Below are 15,227 nucleotides of genomic sequence, written 5' to 3' on the forward strand. Positions count from 1 at the left end.
ACCATCTGGTGGACGGACGGACCGACATGAGCAAAACAATATACCCCTCTTCTTCGAAAGGGGGGGGGGGGGGCATAATGAGAAAACTGCCCCCCTCCCAGCAGCCATGTTATTCAACTGACCAGAACCATTTTTGAACTCAACTCTGGTATCAAGGAAACGAATGTTCTGAGCAAATTTCATGAAAATTGGGCCAAAAATGTGACTTTTACTGTGTTCACATGTTTTCACTATAAACATATAGAGAAAAATGCACCGCCCACTGGTGGCCATGTTTTTTCACCGATCCCGACCATTTTCAAACTCGTCCAAGATATCAATAAAACCAATGTTTTGACCAGCTTTCATCATGATTGGGCAAAAATTGTGACTTCTAGAGTGTTTACAAGGTTTCTCTATAGCCAAATAGGGAAAACTGTCACTATATACATATAGAGAAAAATGCCCCACCCACTGGCGGCCATGTTTTTTCAATGATCTCGACCATTTTCGAACTCGTCAGAAACATCAATTGAACCAATGTTTTAACCAACTTTCATGATGATTGGGCATAAATTGTGACTTCTAGAGTGTTTACAAGGTTTCTCTATAGCCAAATAAGGAAAACTGCCCCGCCCACTGGCGGCCATGTTTTTCAACGGATCGGACCCACTTTTGGACTCAACCAAGATATCATTAAGACAAACATTTTGACAAAATAACATGAAGATTGGGCATGAAATGTGACTTCTACAGTGTTTACAAGGTTTTTCTTTTTTTTGACCTTGTTTTTGACCAGGCACAACCCAGTTTCGAACTTGGCCGAGATTTCATTGGGACAAAGCTTCTGACCAAGTTTCAAGAAGATTGGACAAGAAATGTGGCCTCTAGAGTGTTTACAAGCAAATGTTTACGGACGGATGGACAGACAGACGACGGACAAAGACTGGTCACAAAAGCTCACCTGAGCAATCAGGTGAGCTAAAAAATACCATAAAAGTGGAAAGTTTTGTCCTTGATTATCTTGTCTGTACTGCACAGACTAATCTTGGATGACACTTTCTGCGCATGCATTAAACCATTGTGACCCAAAAAAGAGTCAATCATATGAGTCGCGTTCTAAGAAAACTGGGCATAATGCATGTGCGTAAAGTGTCGTCCCAGATTAGCCTGTGCAGTCCGCACAGGCTAATCAGGGACTACACTTTCCGCTTGTATGACATTTTTCGTTAAAATGAAGTCTCTTCTCTGCAAAAATCAATTTAGGTGGAAAGTGTCATCCCTGATTAGCCTGTGCGGACTGCACAGGCTAATCAGGAACGACACTTTACGCATATGCATTATGCCCAGTTTTCTCAGAACGTGACTCATATGTACACTATGAGATTAAATAATTACCTTAGCTGTTTCTTTAGCAAATTTGTCTAGCTGCTCTTGATGAAATTTTTTCAGCTGCTCCATTTTCTTTGAATGCTTGACCAGTAATCGCCTACGTTCATCGATGAATTTCTTCATGTTGTTTTCATTTATTTCTCTGAATCGCCTGAAAAGCATTCAGAAAGTTTTTGCCTGGTATCATTAAAGTAATGTTACTGGTATCATTAAAGTAATGTGTTACAGCATACCAAATGGGGTTGTGGTTCTTGAAAGTACATACATTTTATTATTGATATAGATTGCAAAATTCGTGTTGCCTACAAGTTTCGATCAAAGATTGTGTATCATTTGTTAACAAATATACGTGTACATTACAGCAAATAGCTATCACTTAAAAACATTCAATGTTCAATTACTGTTAGGAACCAAATAGCCTGGCCCACAACTTTTAACACTTTAGCTCATTTCTGATCTCAACATTCGTCCAATGAAAACAAAATTTCAGATGTAACAATAGCTTTGTAACAGACAAAACAGCAGCCCCCCTACAAATGTAATGTTGTGGAAGTAATGTTGTCTGCACAGGCTAATCAGGGACGACACTTTCCGCCTTAACTGGATTTTCCTGTAGAAGAGACTTCCTTTAAACGAAAAATACCATAAAAGTGGAAAGTGTCGTCTCTGATTAGCCTGTACGGACTGCACTGCACTAATCTGGGACGACCCTTTACGCACATGCATTATGCCCAGTTTTCTTAGAACGCGACTCATCTGTTCAGCTTTTGAATATATAAAAGCTACACATGTTTCTTATGTCATAAATATATTGTTATAAAAGATGAAATGTGTATTCAAACGTTTTTAATTTCACGTCAGTATGAACTATATCTTGCTATTAGAACATATGAGTTTCAAGAATGTTCTTTAATTTAAGACTTAGGTTTAGGAATAGGTTGATGAATACCAGCCTAGTACACAGCAGTGAGTGACCTTGACATCAGTCCAGCATTAACCCTTCGCATGCTGGGATCTTTGTCGTCTGCTAAATTGGTGTCTGCTAAATTTCTAAAATCATAATTTTCTTCACTTTTTTTCAAAGACCAATATCAGAATAGCAAACAGTTTGGATCGTCTGATCAGGATCCAAACTGTTTGCAAAGGCCTTTAAAATTCGATTAGAGCGCTAAAAGGGTTAATACACAAGAACACGGTGTAGTGTACGTACCTCTCCCGTTCAGCCTTGTTCTTGATGGCCTTATCATTCATCACAGACTTGCTGGACTCCACCGACTGCTTCGCCTGACTGGCCCTCAGCTCCTTGTTTTCTCTATACACAAACAGGTATTGGGAAAATGGGGCTTAATGCATGGACGTAAGATGTTGTCCCTGGGACAACACTTTATGCACTGTCAAACTGTTTCCCGTTACTATCGGAATATGGGTTATCGTTTCCTTCTGCTACAGCAGAATAAAATTGATAACTCTTAATTATTGGCATAATTTCCACACTGTTCATTTTACAGATGTAAATTTGTGCAACATGCTCAGTTCAGATCAGAAACAGTTTGATTAAAGGTCAATATAAGATAATTCAAGGGCCATTACCAAAAATTCCTGGGTATATTTTGTTGATAATTGAACTTGGCGTATATTGTCACGACAAACATGTTCATGAATGGGAAAGATTGCATGAAAACAGAGATGGCTAAAAAGGACAATTTAGATAATCCAAGGACCATGATTAAAAATAGTTGGGCTATTTGGCTGATTTTTGAAAATGATTTTAATAATATGTTAACATAAGCAGACAAATAAACATGCAAGTATGATTTCCATGAACCACAAATGATTGCTTGATCAAAACAGAACAAACAAAAATCAGGGGAGGAAGATCCTTGGTGAAAGTCTACCAAAATTCCTTACATTCATTGACTTTCTCACATGTCTGGCTATTCTTTGCTGAAATCTTTTTACAAGAATCATTTAACAAGAGGGCCTGAAAGGCCCAAAGTCGCTCACCTGAGAGGAAAGGAACTGACCTGTTCTGTGCAGCCCAAAGCCCCCTGGTGGCCATGTTTTTTAAGCAACTGAAACCATTTTCAAAGTCATCCAAGATATCATTGGGACAAATCTTCTGACCAAGTTTCATGAAGATCGGAAAATAAATGTGGCCTCTAAAATGTTAACAAGGTTTTACTATAGCCATAATATGAAATAAGGCAAAGCCTCAAAGGGAGGTCAATCAATGTTTATTAAAAGAAACTAACAAAAAACTTGATAATTTTTGAATTAAATTAATAAAGGTGCTTCCTAGCAGAAGATCGTGGACTTCTTAAGACTGGTATAAAAAATGAGGAAATGAACTTTTTAATTATTATGTAAATCAGCAATTACACAACAAACGGGCCATATTAAAGTGTTTCATGTGACCTGATGAACTGAACTGTTAGCCCAAAATCCTGCCCCAAACAGATTGTCACACTATCAGTTGCCAGCCTTGCAACCACAAGTTTACCTATGAAGGTCAGATCGGGATTCGAACCCGAAACCACCCATGAGCCATCTACTGATATCGGCCTGGGTTGCTCTACCAATTAAGCTGTCTGACCTTTTGAAAAACATATAGGTAAACTGCAATTCTGTATAATAGCATGATTACCTTGCTTAGGAAAATTAAGGGTTTCGCGGGATGGAATGAGTGGGGAGATCAAATCAAATTGAAAGCTGATTCTTTCTGTGCATTAGTTGATGGTAACCATGGTAACCATAAAGCTTGCAGTTCTCCAAGTATATAGGTATATGAATCTCCAGTGTTCAACTCCAGTGTTCAACTCCAAGTCAGTTTCGGCGAATGATTAAAAGTTTGAAAGCAACTCCAGTCAGTTAAATATAACAACTCCAGTCTCAACAGTGTGGGAATGCCATTATGGTTTCAACTCCAAGTATACAGATATATGGATCAGTAATCAGTGTTAAACTCCAAGTTAGTGCTAGTGTAAACTCCTTAGATCCAGTAACAGATAAACATTTTGAATGCAACTCCAAGTCAGTTTAATATAACAACTCCAGACTCAACAGTGTGGGTATGCCATTATGGTTTCAGCTCCAAGTATATAGACATTTGGTTCAGTAATCAGTGTTCAACTCCAAGTTGGTGCCAATAAATATTAAGATATGGAACACCGGCTCTTAACTATTAATTTCAGCATAAATACAATTTCTTTGTCTTTTCTTTTTCATTTTATCTCCTAGTTTCCACTGATAAAAAAGACACCCACAGCAGGTACCTATGTATCCGCAACTATACTTGTGTGAAACATGGCACATGATAGAACAAAAAAGTATTTATATTTTTATAAATGATTATTTAATTTTTTGATCTTTTGATTTTCATCTGTTGAATCATTTGGCATTTCATCAAGCAGTGATTTTTGCTTTAACAATTGAATACGTTGATTTTGAGGGGAAGTGTTGATGAATACAACATCTCTGGTGCTCTTTGTGAGTGACATTCCAAGAACTAAATAAACAGCTTCCTGGGCACTAACTTCAACACTATTTGAAAAGACATTGCCAATATGTCACACTTGTTTCTTGATATCAAGATTTCCAATTATGGCTTCTTTTGCTGCAGCATGCATTAAATTACTCATACTTCTCTATGATTTACTTATGTATGAAACAATGTACATCGCACATGCATAAGGGTCAAGAACAAACTGAATGTCTATGTTTGCCTTCCAAGCTTTCAAAATAGATTCATTATATAAATTGACTCGTATGTCTTTAGGAGATCGCTTTAAGAAGACTTTGGAAGCTGTCAAAGAACTTCGTATGCACTTAATGTATTCTGCTTCAGGCATTGCACAACAGTTTTGAGGAACTCTTCATATGTTATATCATACCCATCTTTGTGATCATTTATTTTCTTTTGAAGATTTTGATACAATGTATAGTATTTGTCTTTGTCTCCTTCAAGAGGATCTAAAACCATGGTCTCAGAAAGTGGAGGCAGTGGATAACCAAAGCGACACAATTTGTCTTCTTTCTTGCGACAAGTTCTTGAGTGTTTATGAAGTTGAAGTTCATTTAAGGACCCAAGAGCATCATTTTTAGAAGAGCACTGCAAAAACTGATTCACATAAAGAGATATTTCTTCATTGCTGTTAACTCCAAACTTTGGAGCATTTTCTATCCATACAAGCATGTGAATGTGTGGAGAACCACGCTGTTGGAATTCAACTCTGTACAAATAATCTGTTAATTTACCAAGTGGTTTATGCTCACTTGTCAGCACAATGTTGATAAACTCCTAAACCCTGTGGTCAAAATATCTTGAACATGTTACAGGATCTTTTTGTATTAGCTTTATTTTTTCTTCTCAAGTAAGATTTTCAATCTGTGTATTATTAAATTCCTTGCCTAGATTCAACTTTGAGAGCATTTTTAGTAGATCAGGCCACCTAGTACCAGCAGAAGATAGTGACATAAACCATGTTGGCAACCTTAATTGTCTAATCATAGCAAAAACATCTTTTTTCCTAGTTTTCAAATAGGCTGGAGAATTGCGCATTGCTTGAATATGTAATAGCCCTCATCTTTTTAACCCTATTGTCCATGAAATTTGGATCTTTAGCCTGAATGACAGTAATTTTCTTGCTGCTATCTTTGCATCTTCGAACAGAAAGATTGACTTTATCACTTAATTGTTTCATTTGCATTTTCTTCAGTTTAAAAAATATGTTTGGAACACTGTTAGCAGCCCGTCTATCTTTACTGCGTAATTCCCATTTAGCAATGTCATTATAATGAACTGGAACAAGCCTTTGATCGTTATCCAATCGTCTCTGACCACAGAAAATAGAAGGAAAACAGAGATATTTTGCATCTATACAATGTATCTTGATATAAACTCACTGGCCTTTGACCTTCACCTGGTGCAAATGTGAATGTTGCATTTCTATTTTCAATATTTGCATCATCTAATAGGGTGTCAATGTTTCCAACATTTTCTTGAACCACTTCTTCAGCATCTGAATCATAAATTCTTTTGAACAGTAAACACTCTAAATTATATATATAGATTCAGAGTAGAAATGGGTACCTGTGCAAATCCAACATAAATTATACTGTGTATCTTTTCATTGTTGTTTTGCTATGTTTGCTTACACATTTTATGTACATTAATGTTAAACACATGTAAAGGAAGACTTTAATATGTTACACATTGCCAAATGCTTCCATTCAGCATAATCTTACCAAAGTATGAGCTCCTCATTGTTTGCTTCACATTTCATGTTTCAATGTTTTACATTGTGTTTGTAAATATATACATTTGCATTATATTTTCATCTTCATATTCTTCTTTCACTTAATTCGATTTCTTTATAAAATGTATATATATAACAAACTTCACCATTCTATTGAGGGTATGATTTCATATCCTTAAAGTAGAATTTATCATTTTCATTACATAAATAGTTACACTTTTTACCTTTAATTTCCTTGTGATTATTTAGCACTAACCTTATAATTCTTCTTTACATTAGTTACAAGAACTTGGCACTGTGTTAATAGAATAGATTCTCAAATATACTCATTCATTCTGTGGTATTTTCCCAATACCACATACACATGTATACAAATAGTTGCATTACATCTGTTCTGCTACATATTTTAGTTAATGACTGATGCTTGTAATACATCTCATTTCAACATATTTTATATCAACTGAAACAGTTATTAAACTTTATTATTTAACCTCTCTTCGGACCAAGTTTCATGACGATTGAACAAAAAATGTGGCTGCTAGAGTGTTAACAAGGTTTTACTTTAGCTATGTATGGACAAATGCCCCGCCCCCTTGGCAACCATGTTTTTCAACCAACTGGCAACATTTTCAAAAAAGCAACCAAAACCATTTTCATACCCATCCAAGATATCATTGGGACAAATCTTCTGACCAAGTTTCATGATGATTGGAAAATAAATGTGACCTCTACAGTGTTAACAAGGTTTTACTATAGCCATATAAGTAAAAATGCCCCACCCCATGGTGGCAATGTTTTTTAACCAACCGGCATCATTTTTGAACTCATGCAAGATATAATTGGGATGAATCTTCTGACCGAGTTTCATGAAGATCGGACTATAAATGTGGCCTCTAGAGTGTTAACAAGATTTTACTACAGCCAAATATAGCCATATAAGCAAAAATGCCCCGCCCCTTGGCAGCCATGTTTTTCAAGCAAACATAACCATTTTTTAACTCATCCAAGATATCAATAAGACAAATTTTCTGACCATATTTCATGAAGATTGGACAATAAATGTGGCCTCTAGAGTGTTAAAAAGGTTTTGCTATAGCCATATATGGAAAAATGCCCCGCCCCCTGTCGGCAATGTTTTTCAACCAATCAGCATCATTTTCGAACGCGTCCAAGATATTATTGGGATAAATCTTCTGACCAAGTTTCATGAAGATTGGACAATAAATGTGGCCTCTAGAGTGTTAACAAGATTTTACTATAGTCATATATAGCCATATATGGAAAAATGCCCCGCCCCTTGGCAGCCATGCATATATAGCCATATAAGGAAAAATGCCCCGCCCCTTGGCAGCCATGTTTTTCAAGCAAAGGTTACCATTTTTGAACTCATCCAAGATATCATTAGGACAAATCTTCTGAGTAAGTTTCATGAAGATCGGTAAATAAATGTGACCTCTACGGTGTCAACAAGGTTTTACTATACCCATATAAGTAAAAATGCCCCACCTCATGGTGGCCATGTTTTTTAACCAACCAGCATCATTTTCAAATTCGTCCAAGATATTATTAAGATAAATCTTCTGACCAAGTTTCATGAAGATCAGACAATAAATGTGGCCTCTAGATTGTTAACAAGATTTTACTATAGCCATATTAGGAATAATGCCCCGCCCCTTGGCAGTCATGATTTTCAAGCAAACATAACCGTTTTTGCACTCATCCAAGATATCATTGAGACCAATCTTCTGACCAAATTTCATGAAGATTGGACAATAAATGTGGCCTCTAGAGAGTTAACAAGTCAAATGTTGACGCCGCACAACGGACGACGGACAAAAGGCGATCACAAAAGCTCACCATGAGCACGTTGTGCTCAGGTGAGCTAAAAACATATGAATATCACTAAAATGATCCATATTGCATTATTTAGTACAAATAAAACATAGATATTTACAAGCAAATTTGATATGATGTTTCCACTTAAGTACATGATATATAGAGACGTCTTCATAAGCATTGTGAATATCTGCCATGACAAAAACTGAGTCGCACTCTGGGAAAACTGGGCTGAATTCATGTGTAAAATGTTTTCCCACATTAGCCTGTGAAGTTTGCAGAGAAGACAGCACAGGCTTAAATGGGATGACACTTCTCTCACATGCATTTAGCCCAGCTTTCCTAGAACAAGGCTTAATGTTTGAGACCCACTTTTCCTGTTTAATTTCTAGCTCCTTCTGTTGCGCAGCCTGTGCCTCCTGGAGCAGTTTCATGAGGCAGCGGTCCTGCTGCACGATGTGCTCGCGCCGCGCGTCGTGTTCCTCTGTCAGCTGACACAGCACCATCTCGGACCACTCCTTTGTCTGCTCCACCACCAGCTGGTGCACTTTATCCCTGTGGTCCAGGGTCAGAGTCTTCATTTTACAGTGCTCCCCGCCAGAACCATCCTCAAAACTAAAGACAAAGATACAAGTTAAATTTGAGATATAGAACATGATTAGTGAGAAATGTCCTTGAATAATGCCACCATGTGGCTCAGAGTCATGGAGAAAAGCTTGCATTCCTTTACACCAGAACCGTCCCATAAAATGGAGAATGATACAAGGATCTATAACATTTTATTTACTGTTTTATAGACAACTAACAAAATTAATGCTATTAATCAATCTAGTAAGATCTTATTAGACTCAAAATAATTTTCTGTTTATCTTAGTAAAACACTTGAGGCTTGACCTAAACAGTCAAGGACCCGTATTTACCAACCCATTCTTTAAAACCAAGAAAAATATATCCAGGCTACATCAGACTGGACTATGTTATTTACAAAATGTGATGCATGAGGAATTATGTACATACAGGTAGTTAATGAATGTTTGATTCAAAATTCTTGAATATTCCAATTTAAGGATTATTTTTTATTCTTAGACGTAACTTGTCTTCAAATTCTGTGGTGAATACAGGACCAGAGCTCCAAACTGTAACTTTTTAGACATAAAATTAGGATAAGAAAGCGTATCACTGAATTATCATACGTTTTATTCTTGTTTATCTTCTCCACAATTTTCCCGGTGGCTATCTTTTCTTTGTCCTGAACAGCCAGCAGTTTGTCGACAACGAGACAGTGTTGCCGCTGCATGTTCTGTCGCTCCTTCTGGTGCCTTTTCTTGTTTGCCTCCAGGTCCTTGGTCTGCTTCTTCAGCAGCTTTTGGAACGCCTTATCACATTTGAGAGTATCACGATGTATTGCTTCGAAAAATGAATCGTCTGAAAAACAAATATAAGACAATATGTGTCTTGTTCTGTGAAAATTGGGCAAAATGCATGAGCGTAAAGTGTCGTCCCAGATAAGCCTGTGCAGTTCGCACAGGCTTATCAGGGACGACACTTTCCGCTTTTATGATAATTTCGCTTTGCAGAAAGTCTCTTCTTCTTCTTAGCAATAATCTGGTTTAGGCGGAGAAAGTCGTCCCTGATTAGCCTGTGCAGACTGCATTGGCTTATCTTGGATGACACTTTACGCACATGCATTATGCCCAGTTTGCTCAGAACACAATTTTTAGTCTGGTTCACTCAAATTTATTAAAGTGTGCATTACTTTAACAAATATTATCTATTGTCTTAAAATCTATTCTAATAATAACATAAAATGTAAATATTTCTTAATATAAGGTGCATTTGCTAGCATGTTACATTCACTGTAGTACCTCCGAAATGATATCTTATTGGATCATTAAGTTTTATCAATAAATCTTACTTCATTCCCTGTATTTCGATCAATGAAATTGACACCATCTTGTTTGATATGATTAGATTATATTATTCATATGTGCTGCTGAATGTACGTTACATAAAGATGGGCCCATAATATAACAAGAGGGTCAAGATGGCCCTAGTTTGCTCACCTGAGAGGAGTCGGTTCATTCAATCTTTACCAAACGTCAAACTTGACCTAGATATTGTCCAGACAAACATCCTGGTCAAGTTTCATCCTTATTGAACCAAAACTCTGGCATATGGAGTGATTTTATTTTTGAAAGATTTGACCTGGTGACCTATATTTTGAGTTGACCCCCCTTACCAAACATAAAACTTTGCTTACAAAAATAAATATTATGACCAAGATTCATAAAATCTGAAACAAAATTGTGACCTCTAGAGTGTTTACAAGGATTTTGTATAATAAAATGAAAATTTGGACAATCTAAGGGCAATAATTATGGCATTATTTATGTGATATATATAAAACCAATCTGTTCACCAAGTTTCATGATGATTGGGCAAAAAATGTGACTTCTAGAGTGTTCACAAGCTTTTTTTACTTTATAAATATAAGAACACTGCCCCCTTCCCCCCTGGCAGCCATGTTATTCAACTGACCGGAACCATTTTCAAACTAAGCTCTCATATCAAGGAAACTAATGTTCTGACCAAATTTCATGAAAATTGGGCCAAAAATTCGACTTCTAGTTTTCACATGTTTTCACTACATACATATAGAGAAAAATGCCCCGCCCACTGGCGGCCATGTTTTTTCACCGATCTGGACCATTTTGAACTCGTCCAAGTTATCAATAAAACCAATGTTTTGACCAACTTTCATGTTGATTGGGCAAAAATTGTAACTTCTAGAGTGTTTACAAGGTTTCTCTATAGCCAAATAAGGAAAACTGCCCCCCCCCGGCAGCCATGTTTTTCAACTGACCGGAACCATTTTCGAACTCAACACTCATATCAAGGAAACAAATGTTCTGACCATATTTCATGAAAATTGGAACAAAAATGTGACTTCAAGAGTGTTTACATGTTTTCACTATATACATACAGAGAAAAATGCCCCGCCCACTGGAACCATGTTTATTCACCGATCTGGACCATTTTCGAACTTGTCCGAGATATCAATAAAACCAATGTTTTGACCAACTTTCATGACAATTGGGCAAAAATTGTTACTTCTAGAGTGTTAACAAGGTTTCTCTATAACTAAATTAGGAAAACTGCCCCCACCCCCCTGGCAGCCATGTTATTCAACTGACCGGAACCATTTTCGAACTCAACTCTCATATCAAGGAAACTAATGTTCTGACCAAATTTCATGAAAATTGGGCCTAAAATGTGACTTCTAGAGTGTTCACATGTTTTCACTATATACAAATAGAGAAAAATGCCCCGCCCACTGGCGGCCATGTTTTTTCACCGATCTGGACCATTTTCATACTCGTCGGAGATAGCAATAAAATTAATGTTTTGACCAACTTTCATGATGATTGGGCAAAAAATGTGACTTCTAGAGTTTTTACAAGGTTTCTCTATAGCCAAATAAGGAAAACTGCCCCCCCCCCCCTGGCAGCCATGTTATTCAACTGACCGGAACCATTTTCGAACTCAACTCTTATATCAAGGAAACAAATGTTCTGACCAAATTTCATGAAAGTTGGGCCAAAAATGTGACTTCTAGAGTGTTCACATGTTTTAACTATATACGTATAGAGAAAAATGCCCTGCCCACTGGCGGCCATGTTTTTTCACCGATCTGGACCATTTTCGAACTCGTCCGAGATATCAATAAAACCAATGTTTTGACCAACTTTCATGATGATTGGGCAAAAATTGTGACTTCTATAGTGTTTACAAGGTTTCTCTATAGCAAAATAAGGAAAACTGCCCCGCCCACTGGCGTCCATGTTTTTCAACGGACCAGAACCACTTTTGAACTCAACCAATATATCATTAAGACAAACATTTTGACAAAGTTACATGAAGATTGGGCATGAAATGTGACTTCTAAAGTGTTAAAAAGTTTTTTCTTTTTTTTGACCTAGTGACCTAGATTTTGACCTGGCACGACCTAGTTTCAAACTCGACCGAGATTTCATTGGGACAAAGCTTCTGACCAAGTTTCATGAAGATCGGATTATAAATGTGGCCTCTAGAGTGTTTACGAACAAATGTGGACGGACGGACAGACGACGGACAAAGACCGATCACAAAAGCTCACCTGAGCAATCAGGTGAGCTAAAAATGTAGTCGCCCTTCCAACTTGTGATTTTATTGCTACGCACCTATAGTCCTGACTGTGAGTGATTCAACAAACAAATATGATAACAAATATTATTTCTTAACTCAAACACTTTATTTTAAAATTCTATGAATCCAATAGATATATCCAAATAGATAAATTATATAAAATTATCATCAATTGCATGCTTTACTGTAAATAACTAAATTAAACTTATTGCCCACACTGTCTTACCATCTTTTTTCATACGACTTCCATCTGTGCTATTTTGAGACAGAGCGTAGGCCTTGGAGCCGTTACTTGATGAATGCCGCTTAGCAACGAGGGGGATTTCCCCAATATCCTTCTCATCAATCCCCATCTTAACGATCTGATTGGTTGGCTGTAGTTGCGGTTTAAACAGAGATGAGACGATGTCTGAAAATGAACATGAAAAAGATTACCTGAGGTCAAAAGGCTCTGGGCGCTCACAGAGACCCATCGAAACTTAACTGATCTGATGTGCTTTTATGATGTTTGGGTGATAAATGTGACTTCTAACCTAGCTTTTTCATTCTTTATGACACAGATTGTATCACAAAAAATACAATATTGTAATGAATCTTCTGACCAAGTTTGAAAATTAGACAAGGAGGATGGCTCCTGGTTGGCAGTTTTTAAAATTATCAAATACCAGTACTCATGTTATCTTCAATTATGTAATAACAGGAAAACTGCATCGCCTCGTTGCAGCAAGGTAATTTAATCAACCATTTTCAAATTCTCTAGAAAAATTATTGTCATAAATAATTTATTCTCCGTCAATTTTATGATGCAACCAAACGAAATGACATGAACAAGAGTGTCACCATGGGATAATTCCTGAGAAGCTTTATTAAAATCTGCCGATCCGATCTGGACAAGAATTAATTTGAACAAGATGTGTTTGTGAAACACAATGTCCCCCTATATGACGTTTGACCTTGTAGGATGACCTTGACCTTGACCCTTTACCACTCAAAATGTGCAGCTCCATGAAGTACACATGCATTTCAAATATAAAATTGCTAGCTTTAATTATGCAGAAGTGACATTACATGAGCAATTTTGACCCATATATTTGACCTTGAAGGATGACCTTGACCTTTCACCACTAAAAATGTGCAGCTCCATTAGATACACATGCATGCCAAATATCAAGTTGCTATCTTCAATATTGCAAAAGTATGCATAAAATTAGCGATTTGGGCCACATATATTTGACCTCTGACCTTGAAGGATGACCTTGACCTTGGCCTTTTACCACTCAAAATGTGCAGCTCCATGAGATACACATGCATGCCAAATATCAAGTTGCTATCTTCAATATTGCAAAAGTACTCATAAAATGAGCGATTTTGGCCACATATATTTGACATCTGACATTGAAGGATGACCTTGACCTTTCACCACTCAAATTGTGCAGCTCCATGAGATACACATGCATGCCAAATATGAAGTTGCTATCTTGAATATTGAAATACTGCAAAAGTGTACATTAAATGAGCGATTTTGACCCATATATTTGACCTTTGACCTTGAAGGATGACCTTGACCTTTTATCACTCAAAATGTGCAGCTCCATGAGATACATATGCATGCCAAATATCAAGTTCCTATCTACAATATTGCAAAAGTTATTGCAAATGTTAAAGTGGGCGCAAACCAACCAACAGACCAACCAACAGACCAACAGACAGGGCAAAAACAATATGTCCCCCACTACTATAGTGGGGGACATAATAAAAAAGCAAAAACACAAACAAATTGAAGGATGACTGACATCGCAGCATCCTAAAAGCCCTACATAAGCAGAATGTTCTAGAAATAAATATAGCTAAAAATAGTGTATTGTTGTAGCAAAAGCAAAGTCATGTGCCGCTCTGTCCAATTCAAATTTATTTATTTCATATACATGTAAGTTGAAATTGGGATCTGAAAATCAGTAGGTATCAACTGTCAATGATATCCACTTGAAATCAAAAGGTATCAACTGTCAATGAAATCCACTTGAAATCAAAAGGTATCAACTGTCAATGAAATCCACTTGAAATCAACTGGTATCAACTGACAATGAAATCCACTTGAAATCAAAAGGTATCAACTGTCAATGAAATCCACATGAAATCAAATGGTATCAACTGACAATGAAATCCACTTGAAATCAAATGGTTTCAACTGTCAATGAAATTCACTTGAAATCAAATGGTATCAACTGTCAATGAAATCCACTTGAAATCAAAAGGGAATCAACTGTCATTGAAATCCACATGAAATCAGAAGGTATCAATTGTCTTTGAAATCCACTTGAAATCAGAAGGTTTCAACTGTCAATGAAATCAACTTGAAATTAAAAGGTATCAACTGTCAATGAAATCAACTTGAAAAAAAAGGTATTAACTGTCAATGAAATCAACTAGCATTGAAATCCAATGGCAAATCATGCAATATCAATTGTCATTGAAATCCAATGGAAAAGGCAAAAGGTATAAACTGTCATTAAAATCCAAGAGAAAAATCAAAAGGTAACAACTATCATTTAAATCCTCTTGCAAATCACAAGTTATCAA

The 15,227-nt window shown here is 36.7% G+C and overlaps 1 protein-coding gene across 1 annotated transcript in view; it reads right to left on the bottom strand.

Moving 5' to 3' along the window:
- LOC127873212 (1-phosphatidylinositol 4,5-bisphosphate phosphodiesterase beta-4-like) overlaps positions 1-15,227 on the bottom strand; it is a 107,497-nt gene that overhangs the window by 9,862 nt on the left and 82,408 nt on the right. The window contains exons 26-30 of the mRNA XM_052416972.1: positions 12,874-13,056; positions 9,656-9,887; positions 8,835-9,077; positions 2,582-2,683; positions 1,378-1,522 (exon numbers count right to left, since the gene is read on the bottom strand). Of these exons, the coding sequence (XP_052272932.1) occupies positions 1,378-1,522; positions 2,582-2,683; positions 8,835-9,077; positions 9,656-9,887; positions 12,874-13,056 (905 nt within the window). The remainder of the gene's footprint in view (positions 1-1,377; positions 1,523-2,581; positions 2,684-8,834; positions 9,078-9,655; positions 9,888-12,873; positions 13,057-15,227) is intronic.

This window comes from Dreissena polymorpha, chromosome 3 (genome assembly GCF_020536995.1).
Source record: "Dreissena polymorpha isolate Duluth1 chromosome 3, UMN_Dpol_1.0, whole genome shotgun sequence".
Classification (NCBI taxonomy): Eukaryota; Metazoa; Mollusca; class Bivalvia; order Myida; family Dreissenidae; genus Dreissena; species Dreissena polymorpha.